Source organism: Chaetodon auriga, chromosome 21 (genome assembly GCF_051107435.1).
Source record: "Chaetodon auriga isolate fChaAug3 chromosome 21, fChaAug3.hap1, whole genome shotgun sequence".
Lineage (NCBI taxonomy): Eukaryota > Metazoa > Chordata > Actinopteri > Chaetodontiformes > Chaetodontidae > Chaetodon > Chaetodon auriga.
In genome coordinates, this window is record NC_135094.1 from 22,244,494 (window position 1) to 22,269,618 (window position 25,125).

The following is a 25,125-nucleotide window of genomic DNA, read 5'->3' on the forward strand; positions in this document are numbered from 1 at the left end:
CATGCATGTAAATGACGATGTTCGATGCTTGTACATCTGAGATCCTGTATACACATGTGACTTGCTAATGGTTAACACATTCCTACATATAGTTTTCGCATACACGTAGAGGCGTGCTAAAATCCTTCATGCTGGTAATCCTTAACGAATAATTATCAATGAGCAAATTGAGAGGAGAAGCCAAAAATCTCCTGAAAGAAAAAAATTAAAAAAAACTTTCCAGTAATATGATTGATGCTTTTGATATGAAAGTAATGCTTGTGTACTTGTTTGACGATTTCATCATTTTCTTATTTTTATTGTGAATTTTGTGATGTTTTTCATTATTTCATTATTTCTTTTTTAATAGTCATTAATTACTATTTTACTATCTTTAAGTTCATATTTTACCATTTTGAAAGGTTATATTCACTTTGATATGTTTATTCGCTTCACATTTTATTATTTCCACATGCTGGTGCAATGAAGCTGTCCTGCAGCTGGCCTCACCCATTTACTTGGGTTACATAGCCATCACAAGGCGCTGCTCTCTGCTGTTACCGACACCTGACGGCCCAGGTGCAAAAGAATGTCTGTCCTACACCGGATGTCTACTGCGGTCATTCTGGTTCTTCCCGTTTCACTGTGGTGCAGTTTGGCACAGACTGTCTGAGACCCACTCATGGCAGTTTGGGACAGCCCTCTGTCGGAGCGACGCTGGCATGAAGTAGGCCTCTTCCATGCTGCTTTTGCATTGACTTTCATGTCATGGACTCACAAATACTCACGTTGCATTAGACCTGTTTGATCACGACATCATGAAATTACATCATATTCAATATTATTCATGTTTTTTGTTATTTCATTTATTTTTCAAGTTTAAAATTACATTCAATATTATTCATGTATTTTGTTATTTCATTTGTTTTTCAAGTTTAAAATTACATTAAATTCAATATTATTCATGTTTTTTGTTTCTTCATTTATTATTCGAGTTTAAAATTATTTCATGTGCTCGACGTGTTTGAATAATACATTTCAATAATACAGTACCTGTGTTAATCGAGTTTCATTGTTATATTCCTTTGTCTCAACATTTACTCCATCATTTGAGTTGACATGATAGAATCATGTCAAAAGGGGGAATGGTAATGATCAGGCCCTTTAAAGGTCATCTCATGTGTTCTCATGCTCTGATCTTTAACCTACATGAATGTCCTTCATAGCCTAGAGTCGTAAGGATAATATGGCTGGTGAGAGCCACTTCTCATAACAAAAGGCAGGTGGCACTCTGGTTGTGGACAGTCTTGTCTCCTCTTCTCTGTTTGTGATGTCTATTGCATTTAGATCCGGCGTTCACACAACACACACTCATACAGGTTGTTTAACACATGTCCAGAACAAAGATATGGTATGCCCAGGCCTTGGGAACTGACCAATTATATTCTGTAATGCATATCTGATTATTGTACAGGGTTTGGTCAAACCCAACATGATAAATGTGAACTTTTGTCCGACAACTATGCTCATTCTGGCGGAGATCCTGCGGGAGCTCTGTCAGTCTGAGACCAGCGCTGTATTACTTTATATGTGATCTCAATAAATACTTTGACTGTGAACTGAAGGTTGCTTCAGACCATTCTTGGGCTTTCAACAAAGAACCGGGCTAACAGGGAGACAGAGCCTTTAGCTATCAAGCTTCTCCCCTGTGGAACCATGTTCCAGTCTTTGTCCAGGAGGCAGACAGTGTCTCTTCATTTAAGAGTCAGCTTAACACTTTCCTTTTTGATGATAGGTAATAGCTTATAGTTAGGACTGGCTCAGGCTTGCCGTGGACCAGCTCCTAGTTATGCTGGTAAAGGATTAGACTGTCAGGGGACCTCCAAAGATACACGAGCTTCTCTGTTCTTCTCTCCCTCTTCATCTACACGCTTTCATGTCCTACTTACCTAAGGCATGTTACTAACTTAGCCTCTTCCCCGGAGTCTTTGTGCTTTGTCCTCTCACAGGTTTCTATGGATAGTGGCTGAACCTGGTCTGTGGATTATCACTATCTCTCCCACCATGGCCCTGCCTGACATCCACTGCAACTGCTACTACTATTAGTCGTACTTCCATTATTATTATACCCACTGTCACTGATACTGTAATTGCATTTCTGTCTGTCTCTCTTTGTCTGTCTCTCTCTCGCTCTCTCTCTCACCCAACTGGTCGATGCAGATGGCCGCCCACCCAGAGCCTGGTTCTGCCTGTTAAAAGGAAGTTTTTGAGGGAATTGTTGGGTCTCTGTAGATAAAAGAGTTTGATCTGTACCAGCTCTGTATGGAAAGTGTCCTGAGACAACTTCTGTTGTGATTAGGTGCTATATAAATAAAATTGAATTGAATAGAATTAAAATAGTTTTTTTTTAATTGGTATCGACAACACTATCATTCAAGGATTAGTACTGAAGCATCAGTATCAGTAGGTATCAGCCATTCAGTTTCTGAATGATACTTAGCCCTAATTGTCTTAGATGTTTGATTCTCACCTTTAAAAAAACAAAAAAGCGGTTATGCAGTTATGCAAATTATACATGATTTGCAGTGAGATGTGCCAAGACACTGGCATGGTATGGTGCTCACGTTAAGTTAAACAATACACAGTTTAATACAATAAATACTCCATAAAACTGAATATATATATATATATATATATATATATATATATATATATATATATATATATACACACACACACACACACACACACACACACACACACTTATTCCTATACAAATAAACATTTAACAGATTGATATAAAATGACTAATGCCTACACTGTGAAAAATAATTGAGGTTAATAAAGTGGTCTGCCTGTGTTGGCAAAGTTTGGCTAGCACTGGACCAAACAGGTTGTGAAAGAGACTTTTTTTTAACAGGAAGGGAACCACCAGCCTCTGTGCCATATACAACCTGCAACAGCATTTGATCTAGTCCAAATGAGGCAATTTATAAGTACAACAAACCAATGTCTTTTTTTTTCAACAAAAAAGAAAATAACATGAAATAGTAGACTTGTAATGGTTGATATGAAGTCAATACATCACGGCAACTGTCAAGAAACCAAAGTAAAGAAGCGGAGTGCCTTGTTTCCACTGCAGAGCAGCTCGCGCTGGACAAAGTGAAATTGTTCAAAACTGTCATTTAGTCTCAAATAATTCATAGAGATGAAGGAAGGAGCTGTCATGGAACTCAGTAATAGCAAGTGTCTGTATGATATGACCTTCATGGTGGACATTACCAAGTACTTCTCAGAGCTGAACAAGCTCCAGTCATCTTCTCAGCTCTCTGCTTTCAAATGTGAAATCATTTAAGTGAAATTGAAGCTGTGGCAAGTGCAAGTGGAAAGAGGTAACACTGTATTTTCCTACAAAAGCCTACAATTACATCTGAATATGCTGGTGAGTGTGCAAAACTCCTTCAGACAATTGGGGAGAGGTTTCACGAAATGAAACTTAGAAATGACCCACCCTTGATTAAAAATAAGGGTCAGTGTGATGATGATGACGTTATTTAGCAATTAATTTACAGATCAAAAGCAAAGCCAGCATTAAATATTAGCATGTAAGGCAAATTAACATCTTTCACAGAGAAAAGTGAACTTTTCTGAAATTACCTCTAACATAGCTCCTCACAAGAGCCCTGGGTCAAGAAATGGCCCTAAAAAGACTCATGGTTGAACAGGCAGACTACTGATGAACATAAACTTTCACAGGTCATGCAAGACTCTGACCCTTTTAAGGGCCAATATGATGATGATCTCTGTTCCATCAAGGACTCATAGAGGAATGTGAAAACAAAGAAACTATTGCAATTTAGAATTGACATGTACAAGTACATTGATACATGATGTTTAATTAACAACATAGGAAGAAAGTGAAGTTTTGCTTCAACATACGGTATTTGGTGCAGGAACAGAAATTGAACAGAGGAACAGATTACACAAATCCAGTAATCCATAAAAGGCTTAGAAAGGGTGTCTGGAGTCTATTGGCAGATAATGAAGCAAAAACTTTTAATATGTACACATCTAATCAGTAAGTTGATTACTGCTTGTAATAAGACTAAATGCAAGCTGAGGACCAATTCTGACGGACATGCCCCCACAGACTAATTTCACTTGTGTCCGGCAGTTTGAGTTGGTGTGATAGAACAGAGGATGGAGGGAGCAGCTTACCTGTGAGCTTGTTGTGGCTGAGGACCAGCTGAGTGATGTTAGACAGAGTGACTGAAACGACATGGAAAATGAGGTCAACACAACACTGCAACTAACTGAGCAGTTTCTTTACTCATGCATCTTACTAGTTCATAACATTTAAATTGGAATGCAATGAATAATATACTAGCACTGAACTGATTCTATTTTATCTAATGTAAAAAGTGTAAGTGTAAACAGCAGGATTCCCTATCTATGTAATAACAAAAAAAATAACTATATACATCTAGAAGAAAAAAGATTATCATAATGCCATATGACAGTTAAAGCTGCAGTAGGTAAGATCTAGAAGAGAGGAGACTTTGAAATTTGAGCCAACACAAGTTCCACGTCACTCCCCCCTCCCTCTCCGCTGCACTCGTGCCCTGTCTCCAAGCCCCTCCTCCCTGCGGTGTCTGTGCGGCTGCCGTGACAACTAGTTACGTTAGCCTTAGCATTGGAAACAAGCTAACTCTGCCCAGCCGCTACATCACATTTAGTAACATATTGTACGTGCTGCAGAGTGTTAGGCTGAATCCCATTTCACCCCTTGGCCCTCCCCCTTGGCCCTCCCCCTCCGTTTTGCGCGTTCACGTGGAGGGGTAGGGGTGTCCCAATTCCCATTATGACGGAGGGGTAGGGGGAAGTGGTAGGGCTATGTACCCCTCCAAATGGAGATTTTTCCGAGGCACACTCCAAACGGAGGGGTACGACAGATTTCCCAGAATGCCTTGCAAGACCGGCATTATGGCTGACTAAAGAAGGCAACAAATGTATTTTCTCCATGAATAAAGTTTTAAAATGTACGAAAATCACTTTATTGCCTATTTTAACGTTGTTTCAATGTGTAGTGGTCATTTTCCTCGTAAAAAATCCCCTGAAAAAAATCGATAGTAGTCGAGGCTTCAGTTACGTGGTTACCGTTGCCAGGCTGAATGCCACTAGCGGTGCTCTGTGGGCAGCCCTGATGATAATCTACAGTGATAACGTTATCAATAATAACTTCGGCAACCTCGCTGCTGGTATTCAGTTACATTGATAGCGTTATGGGATACAACATGCAGGAATGTCATACACAAATCGAATGTGACGGTAGCAGGCCTACGACTAGCAGCAGACAACCATAAAAAGATCCCAATAGCCCACGCAACAGAGATTACCACAGCGGCAGACGGCATGATTCCCCGAGATCTCCGGCAAACACTTGTCGCATCTGTCTACGTAAGAGGCAGCGGCGACTACTGATGACGTACGCGATTGTCGAAGGGGTGTTCCAATTCGGAGGGGTTGACTTTCGGCCCTACCCCTTGGCACTCCGTTTCAAGGGGCAAGGGACAAGGGGTAGGGCTAAGGGGTAGGGGTAGAAAAGAGAAATGGGATTCAACCTTACTCTAACAATCACCATATTAGCTTTATGGTTATTTGTTGTCTTAGCCGTATATGCTGTTGTCGGCAGCGGCGGTATGGGCAGTTTGTCCTTTGCGGGTGGCTGTTGCTCCGCCATACCTTTCACTAGCCTTCTGACACCACTCACAGAGCTGTTTGACTGAGCGGCAGCGGGCAGCATGAGCGGAGGGAGGGGGCAGTTCGCAGCGTGTGTGAGTAGTGCTCGGAAAGACCGGAGATCTGGGGCCAAGTGCCCGGACAAGAAAAGACAGTACAAACCATTCATACCATCTGTTGTGGTATAATTTTTTCCAACAGATATGTGAAGAATTGAGAGAAACACTGTAACCAACGGCAGATAATAGTAGCAGATTTGTTGAGCATGATATTGTAGTAGAAATTTGATAGCTCATTTGCTTGAGAGTACAAGAGAAGTAGAGAAATGAAGAAGAAGCACATAAAAGGTCAAGATGGCCTTGTGCAGAGATAAGAGGGGAATACTGTGCAGTGATCATGGAGGATGATACTGTACAGCAGAGATCACGAGAGCAGGGCGCCTGTACCATGGCTCTTTGGGGCTTTCCATGGCCTTGCAGGTGTCTTTGCAGATGTTGTTTGTGACCTTACCTGTGTGCCCTTATACAACCTTACTGTATTTGTCTATAAATCCATGTTTGAGTGTTTATTGTAATCACTGAAAGGTTGAATGTTCTTATAATCACACTATGATTCAATGAATGCTGATTCAATGATGATTTCATATATTTATACTATGTTTTAATATAATCTCAAAGTGCACTTAATGATAATGTGATTGTGTGATCTGCTTTATACTTTACATGCAACTATGGCAATAAATTGTAATTTTGTAATATTTTTAAAAAATAGGGCCCAAGACAATCAGAAGCTAATGGTGCAATGTCAAAAGAATAGAAAGAAAATAAAAAAGAGCATCCTCAAGATGCACCTTTAATGTATCAATACAAGTTTGGATAAGATAGGGAAAGTCCAGGCAGAACAGCGGCCAAAAGATAACGTAATGGTGTAAAAATAGAAAACCTTAGAAAAAAGAGAAGATACCCCAAGGGCATGGTAAACCCTGAGCTGAACTGTATAAAAGACGGAGCACTGACCATTGTAAGTTGGGACTTCTTCAGAATTGCACGCTGTGTGTTTCTGAATGTTTTTCCCCCTTTTTTGCTGGCAATTAAGTATTTTTGCTTCTCAGACTCTGACTCCTGCAGATCCTTTTTGAGCATTTTTCTAAGAAGCTTCTTTGAAACAATCGGACAGCTGAATTTGACTGTTTCTGGCCTGTTGTGGTTTGTACATTCGGCCTTCACATTCCACAACTCAAATAAGATGGAAGAGCAAATGGCGCTAACCAGACTGAAGAGGGAGTACCAAGAATGTAGCCTCATATGGTTCACTGAAAGTTGGCAGACTCGCATGTTGCGCTGGACAATTTTCAACTGCTGAGAGCAGACAGGACAGCGAAGGAAAACAGTAAGAGGAAAGGTGGGGGCATAGTGATGTTTGTGAACAACAGATGGCGTAACCCAGGGGACATCAGGGTAGAGCAGCGCTGCAACAGAGACATTGAGCCGACCGTGTATATATATTTATATTGTTATATTTTTTTACTTTTTAATAGGTTATTTTTAGAAGATTTGTCATGCACCAACATCACCAAAACAAAAAAATTCCTCGTATGTGTAAAATCGTAGTTGTCAGTAAAGCTTTTTCTGATTTCTGATTCTGATTTTTCTGATAGCCATTAGCTTTCGGCAATATTACCTCCCAAGGGAGTTCTCACACATTATCACGATAACTGTGTACATCCCCCTGTCGGCCGATGATCTTCTGCACACAGTAGTCTCACAGCTCCTCATCTCTGGAGACTTCCCTGTCCTCCACTCTCCCCACTTTCACACACAATATGTAAAATGCCCCACCAGAGACAACAGAACACTGGACTTCGTGTATGCAAGCACTAAGGATGCTCTCCCCCCGTTGGACTGTTCCGATCCCAATTGGGTTTATCTGCTCCCAGCATACATACCTTTGGTGAATAAGAAACCACCAACCATCAGGCATGTGAGCAGGCATGTGAGAGTATGGTCAGAGGAATCCATCATGGCACTGAGGGACTGCTTGACAACTCTGACTGAGATGTGTTATGCAGTCCACACAGGGAGGACACTGACAGTTTAACAACCTGCATTACGGACTGTATCAACTTCTGTGTGGAAAACACTGTTCCTACAAAGAAGGTATAACAGAGAGGTTTGGAGGGGCCTGAAAACCATCCCAGGTCACAATAGTAACGGGGGGGGGGGGGGGGGGGGGGGGGGGCTGAATCTGGAGACCGAGAATGAGCAAATTAACTGAACCTATTTTTCAATATATTTGGTTCTACCCGCTTTCCTTCCTCCACCCACCTGACGCCACGACTTCTCCACACCTCTCCCTCCCCTCAAAGAACTCCTGACACCAGCAGAACCCTCTTCACATCACTTAACCCCCCTCCGCTCCACTTCACAGACTACATTCACTCCCCCCCCCCCCCCCCCCCAGCCTCTCCATTACAGCTGACCATGTGAGGAAGGAGCTCAGGAAGATAAAGGCGAGGAAGGCTACAGGCCTGGACGGCATCAGCTCCAGACTGCTTAGGGACTGTGCAGATCAACTCTGCGGGTCCTCCTGCACATCTTCATCATGAGCCTTAACCTGGAGAGAGTTTCAGTCCTGTGGAGGCTTCGCAACTGCGACTCTGATGTAGTAGTTTGCAGCATGGGTTCTCCACAGGGGAAAGTGCTCTCCCCTTTCCTCCTCACCCTCTACACATCGGACTTCAGACACAACACCGACAGCTGCCACATCCAGAAGTTCTCCAATGATAAAGCCATCGTTGCACATGTATCACAGGGAGGACGAACTGGAATACAGGGAGGTTGGAACCAAATTCATCAACGGGTGTGGGCTGAATCACCTGCACGTAAATGTCAGCAAGACGACGGAGATGGCGATTGATTTCTGAAGGACGATACCACAGACTACACCGGTAAACATCCAAGGCTTGGACATTGAGATCGTGGGGGCTTACAAATACCAAGGTGTTCACTTCAACAAGAAATTGGACTGGACAAATAACACAGATGCCCTGTACGGGAGGGCCAAAGTCGTCTGCACCTGCTAAGAAGACTGAGGTCCTCTGGAGGATGTAGGACACTGTTAAAAACTTTTTATGACTCTGTGGTGGCATCTGCAGTTTTCTATGCAGCGGTCTGCTTGGGCTGTGGAAGCTCTGAGAGGGATAGGAAAAGACTTGGTCATGAGAGCTGGCTCTGTCCTGGACTGCCCTCTGAAAATTATAGAGGAATTTGGTGAGAAGAGGATGTTAGCCAAGATGACATCAATCATGGACAACCCATCCCACCCCTTGCATGAGACATTAGGGGGCTTAAGCAGCTCCTTCAGCAACAGACTGCTGCATCCAGTGTGTAAGAAAGAACGCTACTGCAGGTCCTTCATTCCTACATCTGTCAGACTGTTTAACTCCAGCATCATGTAACGCAGCATTGTGTTGATGCCATCTTTCTCAATTCTACATCATAAGCCTACTTTTGTTTTGCACTACTGTTATCAATGCTAATATCTGCTCACATTATCCATTTCATCTGGTGCAATTTCTGAGTTGTATATTTCTCTCAACTGTGCAATAACACGATGTATTATCCATATTGGCAACAGGACTTATATATTGTGCATGTATTTGTAGCAGAACTGGACTGTAACTGACCCTCTTCTCCCCTCTTTGCATTCTTCAGGAGAAATAGAGTTGTAAAACAGCCTAACTTTAAGAGTTATTGACCATTTGGAATGTTCACAGGAAGGTGTGATTTTGGAGAGAGACAGGATGTCTGGCTTAGAGACATCTCCTCCACATTCTTTCAGAAAAGCGGGAAACATCAACACCTCCACATCAAAGGTTGCCTTTTTCTCAGGACGTTTCTCATGGACATGCTAATTCTTTCTTGATAGTCCATGGGGGATAAGGACAATAAAACTGTCTGGATGAGCAAATGCCGGGTCTCAGAGAAATCTACAAATCAAATAATGCTGATGGGTTGTAAATTAGACATTCCTGAAGCAAACTGGGTTGTATGTCTGTGTGTCTCTTTTCCAACACACCAGGATAACTAAATCTCTATGTTTGATTTAACTGTGGATGTTTTTATATTACTAAGCCCATAATCGGTATAATATCAATGCTTTTCTGGTGTTTCTAGCCTACAAGATGATAAAACTGTGATTTTAACTTTCCCAAAAAGTTTCTCTGAGTTTCTACCATGGAACCATACTGCCATCTAGGGGTTCGTGACGGTTAGGTTGAATACACTTAGTGTGAGACAGTTATTAGGTAGATAAGTAACCATAATAGTCATCATCATTTTGGGCAAATATAGTCTGCCTTTCTTTATTTTTTTGTTATGTTGAGTTAGTTATACCCTGAGCCATCATGTATATTAGGAGGAGTACTAGAAATCGTTATCATGATTATTGTTGAATGTCGTCATCTACTCATAAGAATTGTAGAAGAATTGACGCATGTTGTGAACAATGTTGAAATGCCCTTGAAAACTGATCATTTAAAACATATCTGATTGACCATAGTGAGAAGCAGGTGAGCCCCTCGTATGAATCATTAATTAATTCTTGCTCTATAAGGTGAAACCATGTCACGCACCCACGCACCATCCCATATGCGTGACGGCCTATTGATTAGACACGCCCTGGAGCGATGATATAGTCTGTAGCGTGTAGCAGATGCTCAATCAGTTAGTTTGTTTGAATTTTTCTTTTGCCTCTTACTGTTGTTTTCCTCTGAATCTTCTTTTTTGTCTTTAATCTTGTTCAGTTATTTTTCCGTTCCGTCGTTTTCTCAGTCTTTTATTGCTGCTCATAGTCATACCAAGTAGCTTGATGTCATTCTTAAGAAACGTACTTCTAGTTTTCTCTTCGTGAAACTTTAATCGCGTGATTTTTTTTTTTTTTTTTATTAGTTAAATTCTAGTCACGTAATAATAATTTGACCGGCCATCGAAGAAGCTCTTAATCTTATTATCACCAATCTAAAGTTCACCATACAGTCGCCAACTCAACCGAAGACCTGTAGCCAGCTGCTGACCCGCTTTTGTTCAGGTTAAATACTCATCAGAAGCCGTTCCTCGTCTGTGACAGACACCGGAGGCCTTCCAGCTCCTGAACATCCCTGTCCAACATCGGCTCTCAACCATGGTTTGCTTGATTTGTCCCACAGACCGGAGTGCAGATCGGAGCCACGGACGAATGCTTGGAGTCCTTCGTGTCAGTTCAGAGCAGAATTTGACAGGAGCGTCGCTGGCAAAGTAGGCATGCTTAAGCGGGTTTGAATAAGAGTTGGTCCGTGAGGTTACGATATTTGTTTTTCCGGTTGCTTAAATTCTCTCAACCATTCATTCAAAATAAATTAATGTTACATTTGCGTCCCCATTTTCCCCTTAAACCTACTTCTCACTATCGCCAAACTGCCATTATTTTGCCATAAGATTCTGTCTGTAGTTGTATGTGTTACTTCGTATCATCCATATCATTTGTCATATTATCTATTATTCATATTCATTTCCATTATTAAAATGCCTTCTCCCTCACACCACTTCTGTCATGTCTTGAAGACATCAAAGCCCGGATGGCCTTGAACTTCTTAAATTTCAATGAGAAAAAAATGGAAGTGATGGTGTTTGGCCCCAGTGGCCCTTGTGAACCCCCACCTGTTGACTTGGGCCCTTTGGCAGGCTATGTTAAGCCAACAGTTTCAAACCTTGGTTTTAAGATGGACAGTGATTTTAGATTGGACCGGCAAATTAGTGCTGCGTCGCGCCGACGCGTAGTGACGTGAACGTCGAGGACTGTGATTGGTCCGTTCAGAACGTAATTTTCGGTTCAGTCGCAGCCCTATGGTTGCAGCACAACAACACCGCCATTTTCAAAGTTTCTGTGGTGAGAGCTACAAGAAAAACTGGACCAAGCCGAAGAAAGAATTATCGAGGAGGTACGCAAGTACGACCACCTCTACAACTCCTCTTCGCAGCAGCAAGAGCCCCCCGAAACCATACAAAGACACAGCCACACCCCCCTAGCGGCTTGGCGGTGAATTGCGGAGCAACGCGTTCCCTCGACGCAGAACTATGAATGCTCAGTGACGACGTAGGGTGTACACCGTAGGTACGGCGTCGCCGCGACGCCGAAGCGTAAACCAAGCTTAAGAGGGAGCACATCACTCCCATCCTGGCCTCCCTCCACTGGCTGCCTGTGCACTTTAAGGTCCATTTTAAGATTCTTTTATTTGTCTTTAAATCCTTATATGGTCTCGCCCCGCCCTACCTCTCTGAGCTCCTTCACCCCCATGCTCCTGCTCGGTGCCTCAGGTCAGCTGATCTACTGCACCTGGAGGTACTGAGATCAAAAAGAAAGCTCAGAGGGGACAGAGCCTTCTCTGTGGCGGCTCCTAAATTATGGAATGAGCTACCGTTGCTCATTAGACAAGCCCCATCACTGTCCACTTTAAAATTCGTCTTAAAACCCACTTTTATTCCTTGGCTTTCAACCCCACACAAGACTCTGCCTTGTTTTAGTGTTTTATGGGTTGCTTTTATTTATTGTTTTATTGTTTTTGATTGTTTTAAAAACAATAAAACATTCATTTTAGTGTTTATTTCTGTTTTATTTTACTTATTTTATTGTTTTTATTGTTTTGTTTATTTATGTACAGCACTTTGTTTCAGCTGTGGCTGTTTTTAAAGTGCTATATAAATAAAGTTGAGTTGAGTTGAGTTGAGTTATTGTGTAATACTTTTCTTACAAGTCATGGTCAGACGGTATCCTTTTGAGCTGGAAATAAGCAATCCCTATGTTGAGAATTTACGCTTTAGATTATCAGACTGATCTACTGTTGGTTCATTTGTTGTCACTACATCAGCATTATAAGACATGATAAATAAAATCCTTCTTAGCTGAGGAAGGTTGGTGCCCTGTATTTTATTAACAAATGCAGCACTAACTTAGAGGTTTGATTCCCCTACATACATAAACCTATTATTTCTTAATCGGACAACCAACAATGCATCTGGCTGCAGAGCAGCTTCTGCTCACAAATAACAAGCAGATTACACTGTTCTATCTTCCTAAGTTGTTTCAAAACATTTTGTAATATCTGCCCATTTGTACATTTAAAGTTCTATTCTGGGAGATTACAGGAAAAGAGAATATTGATTTAATAAATCCCTTGTAAAACAATACCATAATTACCCTATCCATTCAAATGATCTCTCTTGGCAGGCTGTTTTTCTGTTTGCCATTTTGCTGATTCTGAGTGAAAAGATCTTTTAACAAACTTTTGGAAAGGATGAAATGGAACCCACATTAGTGTTTTCCTGGTCCAAGCTCTGCCCTGTGATAGGACCCACAGAGCACTGTGTCCCAAAACCACCAGATATGAAGTCACAGGTCTTTTTTCTTTCACCATTGGTTTCTATTTACTGCCAAAACATTTCACACACACAGTTGCCACCTACCAACTTTCTCACTAGATTCCCAAGACAACAAATCTAGCAGTTATTCAGGGCATCGGGGAAAAGTCAGAAATATACACCAGTCTATTATCTTGTAATTCATTTCCCTGTATGTTGCTAAGTGCAATTTGTCAGAGGCTCATGTGGTAGAAGCGTGACGTTTCTCCCTTTCGTCTTGCACCATGCACACAGGCAGGCGTGAGAGTGAGTTACTATGGTTACAGGGACACTCTGAGTCTCTGCTGCTCCTACACTCACTCATGACAACACAGGAGGAGATCAGAGAGATAGACAACACAGAAGAAGAACAGGGAGGTAGACAACACAAGGGGAGAACAAGGTAGGGTGGTAAAAAAAAAAACATTGTTACAACTGATTTAGCGGCAAGGAAGATGGCCCTAGCTCACCACTGGTGAATTTTGCTTTTCATTTTGCTGGTAATTTAGCAAGGTTTCAAATAGGTCTACTATAGTTGGCTTATTAAGACCATATCAAAACCTGGAAGAGAATTGTGGATACTTTTGAAAAACACAAAAAAAACACAAAAGGCAGAATTAAAGCAAATCTAGCACAGCTTTCCATTTGAATAATGTTAATGTGTAGTGCTGTATCCAATATTACATGTTTTTTTGATTGATCACTTTCTTACGAAGTGCCACTTTTCAGGCCTATAGACGGGATTCAATTTAATCAAATGTATATAAATGCCCTTCCTTACACTACATATATTATAGTCTAATAACCCACAGTACAACAACATGTGTGTAGCAATGGCTAAGGTGAAAGCATGTTCAACCGGTCAGAAGTAAAAGGCTGGGAGGACTGACTCATTCTGCGGTACAGAATGAAAATGAAAACCCGAGTCAGGTTGCTTTTGAAAGTGTATTATACACAGTGGACACAGTAGTTAATTTACAGAATATATACAAAATATACAATTGGCCACAAGCTTTAAATATATAGTTCAAAGACTATGTCTAGATCAGTGCACCTTCTAACTGATAACCAAGTCAAACCCACGAAGTGGGAACCAACACTCAATTCAACATCAAAACAATGCGGCTGGTTGCTGCCCCCGTCCCGAATGTCCAATCTTATCCCCCAAGAAGAGTGAGAGAGTGTGTGTGAGGATGTATGAGTGGGATGACCGGGGAAAGAGCGCACGGTGCTGTCGCTGGCGTTCCACCACACAGGCAGACACGTTCCCTTGCTGGATTCTTCTGGTTGCTAGCTCGCCATCAATATCCCAGGAAAACCTGGCCTGGATAACCACAAGGCCCACTTTAACAAATCAGCATAAATAAACCACAGCTGTGTCACTCATAGAAGTATCAAAAAAACTCACAAATACGTAAAGTGAATTACCCATTAAATTCACTTAATACGGCTAATAGTGCCCTATTAAAGATAGCAGCACTTCACAGATTAGGACACACTTAAAATACACACTTTAAATACACATTGATACATCACACCATAGACACGCTAAACCACCAGAACGAGAGTTACTTAGCTTCGCAACTTAGCATGTAGCAGCAGAGCATGCAGCACGCAGCACAACACTCACCAATTCCGCTGTTCATTCTTAAGCACACAGTCACTCTACCCAGCGGCGGCGGCCGTGGACACATCTACGAGCAGGTAACAAAGAACAATGTATTCCGGGTATCCCGTTACAATAATGTTCAGGAAAAGAATCGATAGTTACCAAGCTCTGTCTGTCGGCTGCACGCCACACACACGCCGCTGCACACACGCTGTCTCTCTCTCGCACAGCCTGACTCTACCTGCTGCTGCTGCTACTGCCGTATACAGCCGTAGGGCTGCTCTGATTGGCCCGCGCAATCTCGCAAGAGACCCCAGAGGCATTTGTACCCTGGGTTACATGTGCGTAACATACTTTTATAAGTCTGAGCAGACTGGATATCAGTACATCTAATTCATCTCGTATAATTCAGATAAAATAAAGTCTCAGTTCTAATTCTCTTAGATCTAAGTGCAGCATTTCATACAATTGACCATAATATCTTAATCAATCATTGTGTACAGTTGGTTGGTTTTTCTGACTGTGTTAAACTGGTGTAAAACATACACTAAAGGGAGGAAGTTTTTCGTCAGTCTTGGAGATCATGTGTCTGAGAAACATGTCATCACCGTACATGTTCGAACCTGAATTGGATCCTGAAGGAGGGGAGGCTCCTACAGAATCTCAGACTCAGAGAATTCAGCACAACGTTTCTGAAAGGTTAGTCAAAAAACATCTTCCTATTTTTTTTCTCTTCAAGACAGTCAATGCTCACGCTAGAAAGCACCAATCCTAACTTGTAGCATACCAGAATGACGGTGAAAAACTCAGCTAAAAGCCTCCACCAAGCATTGCCACCCAAACAAAACATAATTCATACTCCAAGAATTTATATGTGCATGTAATGAAAACACGGAAATAGCATATGTCCACTTTAGTGTGTCTGCTGATTTCACCACGTCACACAAACCACACAAGTCTGGTATCATATGAAAGCAGAGAGTCCGAAGGTCCTGGTTATTTACATAAAGAGGAAGGGGTTTCTAGCAATCACTGGGTTGCTAAGACATTGACTGGTCTAACTGCGCTGTTAGTTTCAGTGCTCCTTGTCATTTACACATGAATGGGCAGAGCACACAGGCGACACTACTGACCAGCACTTCTTAGCTAGAAGTAGCTAGCTAGCTAGAGCACACACATTCAAATCTAAAACGTGGGTGCTGTTATTGGTTGAAAATACCGGTATGCAAGGTTTCTTATTTCTTTAGCTTTATACATGCATGATTTTTTTATTCATTTTTATCAGTGCGTATGCTTCATCTATAATAACCTACTTAACATCACTGTTCATACACCTTAATAAACTAAATATAGTCAGCCACAAATTGAGATCATATTTATTCTTGAACATATAGCCAAGTTTTTCCTAAGCAAATACTGTATATTACACAAATATTCACTTGAAACATTTTACAGATAAACAATAAATATTTATTGACCGCAGTCGTGAATATTTGTAGATGGAAATACAGTACAAGTGAAGGATTCACTGAATCCAAGTTAGAAAAATGTGAATACAGCTGTTGACATTATAGAACCTGTTGACTAACATAATGTTCAATTTTCTCAGTTGTTACAGGTATCTACCCTATATGAGTTTTGTGAGCTGGTGCTGGAGCTTCCTTGGGCAGATGATTCGTGTAGTCATCCCATCATGCGTAGTACTTCAGATACATTGGGAGTTTCCTGATGCCCAGGGAAGATACGCCCCCCCCCAATGAATATTGACACGTCGCTGGCGATGACCTCCTCCTTGGTATTTAAGTGTGTATTTTTTTGGTTTATTTATTGTGTTGAAAGTACAGAGTTGCAGTACTTTGTGTCATGTACAATATAAATGTTTGTTTTTTGAGTGACAAAAAAGAAGTTAACACATGAATCTGGCCTCAGTCTTCACTGGTTTGGCTCTGCACTCTCTCTTCCTGGATCCCCTGATGATGTGGTGGCTTGTCCTCTATCAGCATTCTCGTTGTAATGCAGTGCATTATAACATTAGTCCTTGCAGGACACAGTAGCCTGGACAGCTGTAACAAAAGTATATTGTTATGATAACAGGGCATACTTAGGAGTAAAAGATTCATGCACTAAGGGCTGCAACAGCTCACTGCTACACTTGATCAACAGCAGGTAACTGTAATGATGCACTGGCCTATATAGAGATTAAAGAGATTAAAAGCCTTTATTGTCATTATACGTGGTGTACAACGAGATTTAAGACAACTCTGGTGGTGCTGTACTAGAAAAAAGAATAAATAGCAAATAGTAAATAGTATAGTGCAGTAATAGTGCAGTAGATAGTAATAGTAAAGATAAGATAAAAATGGCATAAAAGGGCATTTAACAGTATGATAATAGGCATTTATCAGTATGATAAATTTAACAGTATGGTCATCAGTATGATAAATTTAACAGTATGGTCAGAAAGAGGGAAGTAACATCAACTTTATCTGACACGTATAGCTATGCCAACAGCTACCATGCAGTGTAAAAAAGGATCACTCATACATAAACTCCAAGAGAAGAAATGCTTGGAGTGTAAATTGTGCTGGGATGTAGCAGTCTCAACCTTACACTCGTTTTGCCATGGGCTTCCTAACATACTCCAGTTTAGAAAACGTTTCCAAATGCATTATTTTCTCAAATTCCCGAAGCTTAGACCCAGCAGAGCGTTTGTGTATGTATCGCTTGACTGACCGGGTCGCTGGGTTTGCCTATGGAGACCATGCTGATTGCTAACTAGAGGCTAGTCGTTAGCATTAGCTTGTGCTATGTGGCAAAACACAACTTGGTTAGTTCGTGTAAAACTGCAAAATGAACACAGCTAAATATTTGTAAATGCCGGCATCTCCCTCAAACATTTATTAAATCATTTGCAAGATCAGAAACGTGGTGTGATTTACCAAAAGCTACGGTAGCAGCGAGCTAACCTTAACCTGAAGTCGTAGTCTCGAAGCTAGCAGTTAGCCTTACATCGTTCTCAATGGCAAAACACACACACTACAACATGCAAGAGTTCGCGCTAATCTACAAAAGAAACACACAGCTAATTATTTGTATACTTACATGTCCCTCGTCTGCAGGTATTCCACACAAAGTGACCACTCCTTTAGAGAAAGTCTTCCAGCCAATCCTGCCTCGTACTGACTGAGGTTGGAGAAACAGTCAGCCGTGAAGTGCTTAACACACACCAACAGCTTTTTGGCAACTGTTGCGGGACGATCCATGCCGCTCTTCTGTCCTCTGCGGCTGGGAACCGGTGGAGCAATTTTTGCTTGTATTTACAGCCAACAACAGAACACTGGGTGTGGCGGCTCAACATGATGATTCCTAACACGGTGGTTTCGATAGCAAAACAGCAAATCTGTGAGAAGGTAGCGCTGCATCTGGTGGGTGGAGGGACACCGGGGAGAGAAGTAGGGGGTGGTGGCTGGTGGGTGGGAACATGTAAATGTGTGGGCTTGTTACGTAACAGTCCTCACCAAATTTGATCGGCTCGTTTGGAAGCTGCAGGCAGGGTGCTTTCAGAAATCCGTATCTCACTCAAAAAAGCACGGACGGCCTTATTTCACTTTGTATGCGTGTGGTAGCACCAGAAACACAAAATAACAACCCAAATCCCAGAAATCCCAAATCCCAAAAAGTGAGTTTTTCATAATATGGGGCCTTTAACAATAAGTACAAGAGGAGAGAGATACTTAAACTGCGTACTCACACTGCAAGAGCAAGGAAACCATCAGGGATTCAGTACACTCCGGCAACAGGTAAGGGAAAGCTCTTCCCTTTTATCATGTGCCTTAATCAGGATCATGCATGTGAGGTGTGCACCTGAGGAGGCCAAGCTGGCTGGGTGTAGATGCACACCCAGCTAGACAGACGGGAAACAGACAGACAACAAATAACACTAGGGAAAAGGGAAGAAGAAAACACTAGGAACTAGTTTTAACTCAAGTTAAAATCTTTACTGATGTACATTGTATAATTTGTTGAGAACAAAATGATGTAACAATGGTCAATGCAAACCAAAATCATCAACAAACTGCGGGCAGGATTCAAAATCACACCGAAAATCAAAGTCAAATTTAAATCACAGGCTGATCCAATTTGCATGAATTTCATCACAGGAGTTGTAATGTGATTCAGTAGTGTGTACGGCCCTGTCTGGGCATGCTCCTGATGAGTCAACAGATGGTGTCCTGCAGGAACTGCCTACGCCCTCTGGCCACATGATCGGGTATTGTCCTGCATCAGGAGGAACCCAGGGCCCGCTGCACCAGCCTAAGGTCTGACCATCGCTCTGAGGATTTCATTCCAGTACCTAACAGCAGTCAGTGTACCATTGGCTATGACATGGAGGTCTGTGCGACCCTACAAGGACATGCTTCACTAGACCATCACTGACCCACCACCAAACCTGTCATGCTGGATGATGTTACAGGCAGCATAACGTTCACTACAGCATCTCCGGACTCTCTGACGTGCTCTTAGTGAACCTGCTTTCATCTATGAAGAGATCGGGGGGCCAGTGGCAGACCTGCATATTCTGGTGTTCTCTGGCAAATGCCAATTGAACTGCACGGTGCTGGGCTGTTAGCACAGGTGCCACTAGAGGATGTCTAGCCCTCATGCCACCCTCATGGAGTCTGTTTCTGACAGTTTGGTCACAACCGCACGTATAGATGTGCCATCCTAGAGGAGCTGGACTACCTGTGCAACCTGAGTGGGCTGCAGGTACTGCCTAAGGCTACCAGCAGTGACAAAGACACTAGCAGAACTCAAAGCTAGAGAATTATCAGTCAGGAAAGACAAGGAGAGAGCAATTGTCTCTGGCCATCACATGCAAAACCATTTCCTTTTGGGGGGGTTGTATTGTTTTTGCGTCTCCATTACACCTGTTGTCACTTTCATTTGCACCAAAGTAGGTGTAACTGAGTCACAATCACTTGTGCTTCCTAAATGGACAGATTGATATCCCTGTAGTTTAAATGACTTGGTGTTATACTGGTGTTATATGATAATTAAGTGTTCCCTTGTTTTTTTTTGAGCAGTGTATTATCCCAGTCTGTATATGTAATAGCCCAAAAAACACTGCTAGGCCAAGGGTCAGGAAGAATATTGCTAACTCCCCATCTGATGAGCCAGACAACATTCTGATTGGGGACTTGAGAATGGCAAGAAAGACTGAAAATCTAACTATGAACGACACATCTGTCAGCAACCTAAGAAAGCTGTTTTGCAGTTATCCTCTCTACACATCCAAGTGACAGGAACACCGTTACAGAAAAACCACATGAATTTCACATGTGATTTTGCACGTTAAACATGGGAAACATGCGGTTTTGGAACATTTTTCATGGTGTAATGTGTGAAACCCATGTAAATTCCTATGTGAAACCCATGTGTTCACATGTGAAACACATGTGGTACCACATGTTACAACATGGTACCCATGTTACCACATGTGTCCACATGTGAAACACATGTGGTATCACATGTTACAACATGGTACCCATGATACCACATGTGATCATATGGGTTTCACATACGAATTTACACGGGTTTCACACATTACACCATGACAAATGTTCCAAAACCACGTTTCCCATGTTTAACGTGCAAAATCACATGTGAAATTCATGTGTCAGGGCACTATTGTTCACATTAGATTTTTTAATTTTCTGTGACGGAAAACTGGCTCTGAGGTCCAGAAAAAAGATTTTTGCCTGCTACTGGAGAAACTAAGTGACTGTCAGTCACATGTATTCATTTCAGGCCCCATTCCAAATTTGGGAAAAGAAATCAAATGTTTAAGCACACTCCCTGAATGCATGGCTGACAGCAGCATGCCTCGCCCATGGGATAATAGTTATTGACAATTTCAATATCTTTTGGAACTGTTAAGACCAGTTTAAGCCTGATGGGATACATCCAAACATCACTGATGTTTGGATGTATCCCATTACTTCATGCCTTTGGCATGCTGTACCAAAACAACAATGCACAAATAAGTGGCAAGGACAATACATACAGGGAGAAAGCCTGTGTATCTGACTATCCACCCGATCCTCTGCTTCACATCACCCAAGGCATTCAGAGGATGTCTCTGTCTCAGTCAGGCATCCAAGAGCCCTCTTACACCTCTTTATCACATTCTCCAGGGACCAAACATCGTCTTCACCTATCTCCACAACAGTCACCAATCAAGGAGCTAATTATCCCTCACCAGTTCAGTAAAATTAGCCTAAAATGCCAATCCAAGGCATACCCAAAATAAACTGACAGCTGTTGTTGAATTATTTCGAGTACATCCATGGTTTTGCTCTCATGTCAGAATCACTGTAAGCGCTACTGGCATTGAGGAAGTCTGAACGAACTGAAGCAGAAGTTTTTTTTTCTTTTTCCACCTGAATATTTTTTTGCAAATAGATTGCAGATGACTATATCTGGGACTTATTGGCCAGAATACACAATGGGACCACAGCGTGAAGCCTTACATTAATCCAAGTTCAATAAAAACTGGTAATAATGTTTTCTCTAACGCCAGTAGTGATAAGGGCACTGGGAGCGGTAACCCCCAAGCTGGGAGAATGGCTCCAGCAGATACCAGGAAGAACATCTGAGGTCTCTGTCCAGAAGAGCGCACTCCTGAGAACAGCCAAGATCCTGCGCAGAACCCTCAAGCTCCCAGGCCTCTGGTAGAGGACCCAAGCTTGAAGGAGGCACAATACCGCCGCAGGAGGGGCGAGAAGGGGATTTTTTTTTATGTGGCAGATCGTGATAGGTCAAGTGAGGTGTCATTTGAAACCTGACATGCCAGAGAGTAACAGGACAGAAGATAGTGCCCTTCTCCATAAATTTCCAGAAGTTAATGGAGAAAACACACAACACAAGCAGAAGATGAGCACACATCTTTCTGTGGATTATTATCATGTTTTGGACTTAATATCTGTATGCAGTTGTTCGTCTGGACCTATGACAATATTACCAGAAAACTTTTATCAGAGCGTTATTGATCTGTGTGATCTGAGAGACATAATTGGTGAGTTGCCTCAATGTTGCGTCAATTTTAAACACAGCTGTTTGTCTGCTTTTGGTATTTATTGTGCCTCCTGTTGTGACTGTATCTAGAAATGGTTTGCATCAATTGATTCATGAGAATCTTAGACAGGAAGAAAAACACAGTAAGGGGTTAAAGCTGCCACACTGAAGCACAGTCAAATTGGTGCACTATTAAACAACAATAACCACAGACATCATCATTCAGTTGTCTATCAGAAATTAGATAAACACCATGCCAGTTCCTTAAACTTACTGGCTATCTCAAAGAACCAGTGACATGGTCAAACACACTGTAGCAATCTCAAAAATCTTAAATCTCTCGATGTTCAGCCACAGCCAGTCTCCTTTCCTGTCACTGTATGCCTACACTTGAAATTATTCATTCATTCATTCATCTTCTATACCCGCGTATCCCTTTCGGGGTTGCGGGGGGCTGGAGCCTATCCCAGCTAGCAATGGGCGAGAGGCGGGGTACACTCTGAACCGGTCGCCAGCCGATCGCAGCACTTGAAATTAGCTCTTTTTAATGTCACCATCATCATCAATAATTGGCTAAACAATCCTTTTGGTTGATAATCTTATGATTGAAAAGAATTCCTCACTAAATAGCACTACTGGTGTTGCAACACTGACAGAAGCATGTCCTCAAAATTATAATTCTTATCAGTCAGACAGAAAAGAGGAGGTATTGTAGCCATTTCTTCTATTGTGTGTGTGTGTGTGTGTGTGTGTGTGTGTGTGTGTGTGTGTGTGTGTAAAGAAAGTGACCTGGGTGAATTTACATAATTTCTTGCTGTTGAGCTCAAAGCAGAATTATCAGTGCTCACCATTACATTGTATTGACCACTAAGATATTCATCAGTGTTTATGCAGGAATTCTCATAACTGATTGCACTTGGTATCACTAGATATGGCAGATTACTCCTGAATGCAGACCTGAATATTCGTAGCAACAAAAAGAATGAGTCCAAAGTTATGGAGTTGAGAATTTACTGGGCAGCTTTAAACTCACCCAACATGTAAATGAAGCCACTCACCAGCATGGTAACATTTTGGACTTGGCAATAACAACAGTGTTAAGCATCAGTAATCTTTCAGCATTAGAATTACCTATTTCTGACCATTACCATGTGTTTTTGATGGCAACCTAATAATCTAAACAGAGACTAAAAGGAAATTTCTGGTACAAAGACGTTTCCTTGATGGCAAGGCTAAAGCAAGGTTCTGCAATATTATGAGGTCATTTGAGTCACATACCTATGACTGCTCTTTAAATGACATGGTTGAGTATTTCAACAATACCATGTCATCTGCTTTAAATGCTGTTGCTTCACTGAAGGTTAAAAACGGGTCGACTGACAGAATCTCCACATGGTTAAACAAAAACAGTGTTAATGAGATAAAGAGAATCTGCTGAACAAGTGAAGGAAAATGGAGCACAAACAAGGCTCACAGTTCACTGTATCTATACGTTACTCAAAACCCCCCTCACCCATCTGCAGTTCTCTGCATCACTGTGAAGGACTTGCATCATTCTTCAATAACAACATAACCCCTATTAGTAAACACAGATGAGCTCAGCAAACCCTGTAAAAATGATGAAACCATGGGAAAATTCACCTGTTTTACATCAAACGAGCTCTGCAAGAGTGTCGCCAAGTCTACCTCATGCACCTCATGTCTTGGCCCTGTACCTATAGCATTTTCAAAGCACGTATTTTACAGTGTTTCAAGTCATGTCCTGAAGCTTATAAATACATCTCTGCAAACAAGCATCTTCCCACATGCTTACAAAACAGCTGTTGAAAAACCCTGATTTAAGAAACCCAACCCAGATAGCAATGCACTCACCAACTATAGGCTTATATCCAACCTTCCATTCATCAGTGAGATACTGAGATACTTTTTAACTCCTTTGTTAAAAACAACAACAACAACAACATTCTGGTGGAATTTCAGTCTGGTTTTAGAACATATCACAGCACTGAAACTGCTCTGACTAAAATAATCTGCAACCTCAGACTAAATTATGACGAAAATACAGACTCAGTTTTTTGTCCTTTAAGACATGAACGCGGCATTTGAAACTACCTTAGAAATGTAACAAATGTATGGCCATTTGCTAATCAAAAGACAGTGAAAAACTGATTACTGCCTTTATTTCAAGGTGACTTGATTACTGCAATGCACTATTTACTAGCCTCACGAAAAAAAAAAAACACTGAAAGACTTCAGTTCATTCAAAACTCAGCTCGAGTATTAAACAGAACCAAGGAAAGAGAGCCCATTGGTCCAGTTTTAGCTGCTCTGCACTGGGTTCCTGTAACATTTAGAATTGATTTTAAGGTCCTCCTCTTGGTATACAATGTATAAAATACTATTTACTATTTGCCTTCTCGAACACTGTGATCACCTGCCGCTGGTTTATTGGAGGTCTCCAATTCAGCCGTTGTCAAATATGCCTTGGGTAAAACTTACCAACAGATATCAGGGAAGCAGCTTGCTAAGCATTCTTACAAGAAAGTTAAAAACGTATCTCTTGACTTCAGCGTTTAACTAGCTATGTCTTCCTGATACAGGTCTGAAACTTTTGTGCTTTGCCTCGCACTTATGCACTGCTGCACTTCCTTTTAAAATATTGTATTTTACTTGATTTTTAGCATTCTATGTTCGCTAGGTTGAACTTCATTTTATGACTGTTATTCAATGGTTTTAGTTTTTATCACATGTTGTGCATTGTCTTTATTTTCATCCTTATTCCAACTTTACATAAATTTTTCCATCCTTGTTTTTAAGTTTAGTCTATGTCTTCTTATGGCAAGTTCATGTGATTTCTTCATTGTTAAGCATTTTGAGCTGCATGTCTTGTATGATAGGTGCTGTACAAATAAAGGTCAGTGTTATTATCACTATTATTATATGTGCGTCACTATTTTCTTACACGTATGCGAGGATTCCTCAAGTAAAACTAACGAGAATGGCGGTAGGAAGAGCAAGCAAACTTGGAAGTAATCCTCTTACATAATCCTGGGATATCCAGCATGTTCGAAATGCCCCTGTCGCACATCTCCACTTCTGAAAGGTTCTTGTCCCGACTTTCCTCCACTATCTTCTTCAAAGACTTGGACATGGTTCTGAAAACACGGATCCAAAAAAAGTACAGCGTGCAGTTAGAGAAGTCAGCATTCGTAAATACCGTGTAACATTAACTACAACCGTACAGCAACCGCAAAAAAAACAAAAAAAAACACTTCACTTAAGGAGGAACTG

At 41.5% G+C, this 25,125-nt stretch overlaps 1 protein-coding gene across 3 annotated transcripts in view; it reads right to left on the reverse strand.

The window, feature by feature from the left end:
• Nucleotides 1–25,125, reverse strand: part of rsu1 (Ras suppressor protein 1) — a 95,687-nt gene that overhangs the window by 70,190 nt on the left and 372 nt on the right. Inside the window, exons 2-3 of one of the 3 annotated variants that reach the window (XM_076721409.1) lie at nt 24,877–24,989; nt 4,198–4,248 (exon numbers count right to left, since the gene is read on the reverse strand). In XM_076721409.1, coding sequence (XP_076577524.1) covers nt 4,198–4,248; nt 24,877–24,985 — 160 coding nt within the window. In that variant the 5' untranslated portion in view covers nt 24,986–24,989. Of the gene's footprint in view, nt 1–4,197; nt 4,249–24,876; nt 25,020–25,125 lie in introns of all 3 variants that reach the window. The other 2 variants (XM_076721410.1, XM_076721411.1) reach the window with 2 other exon arrangements.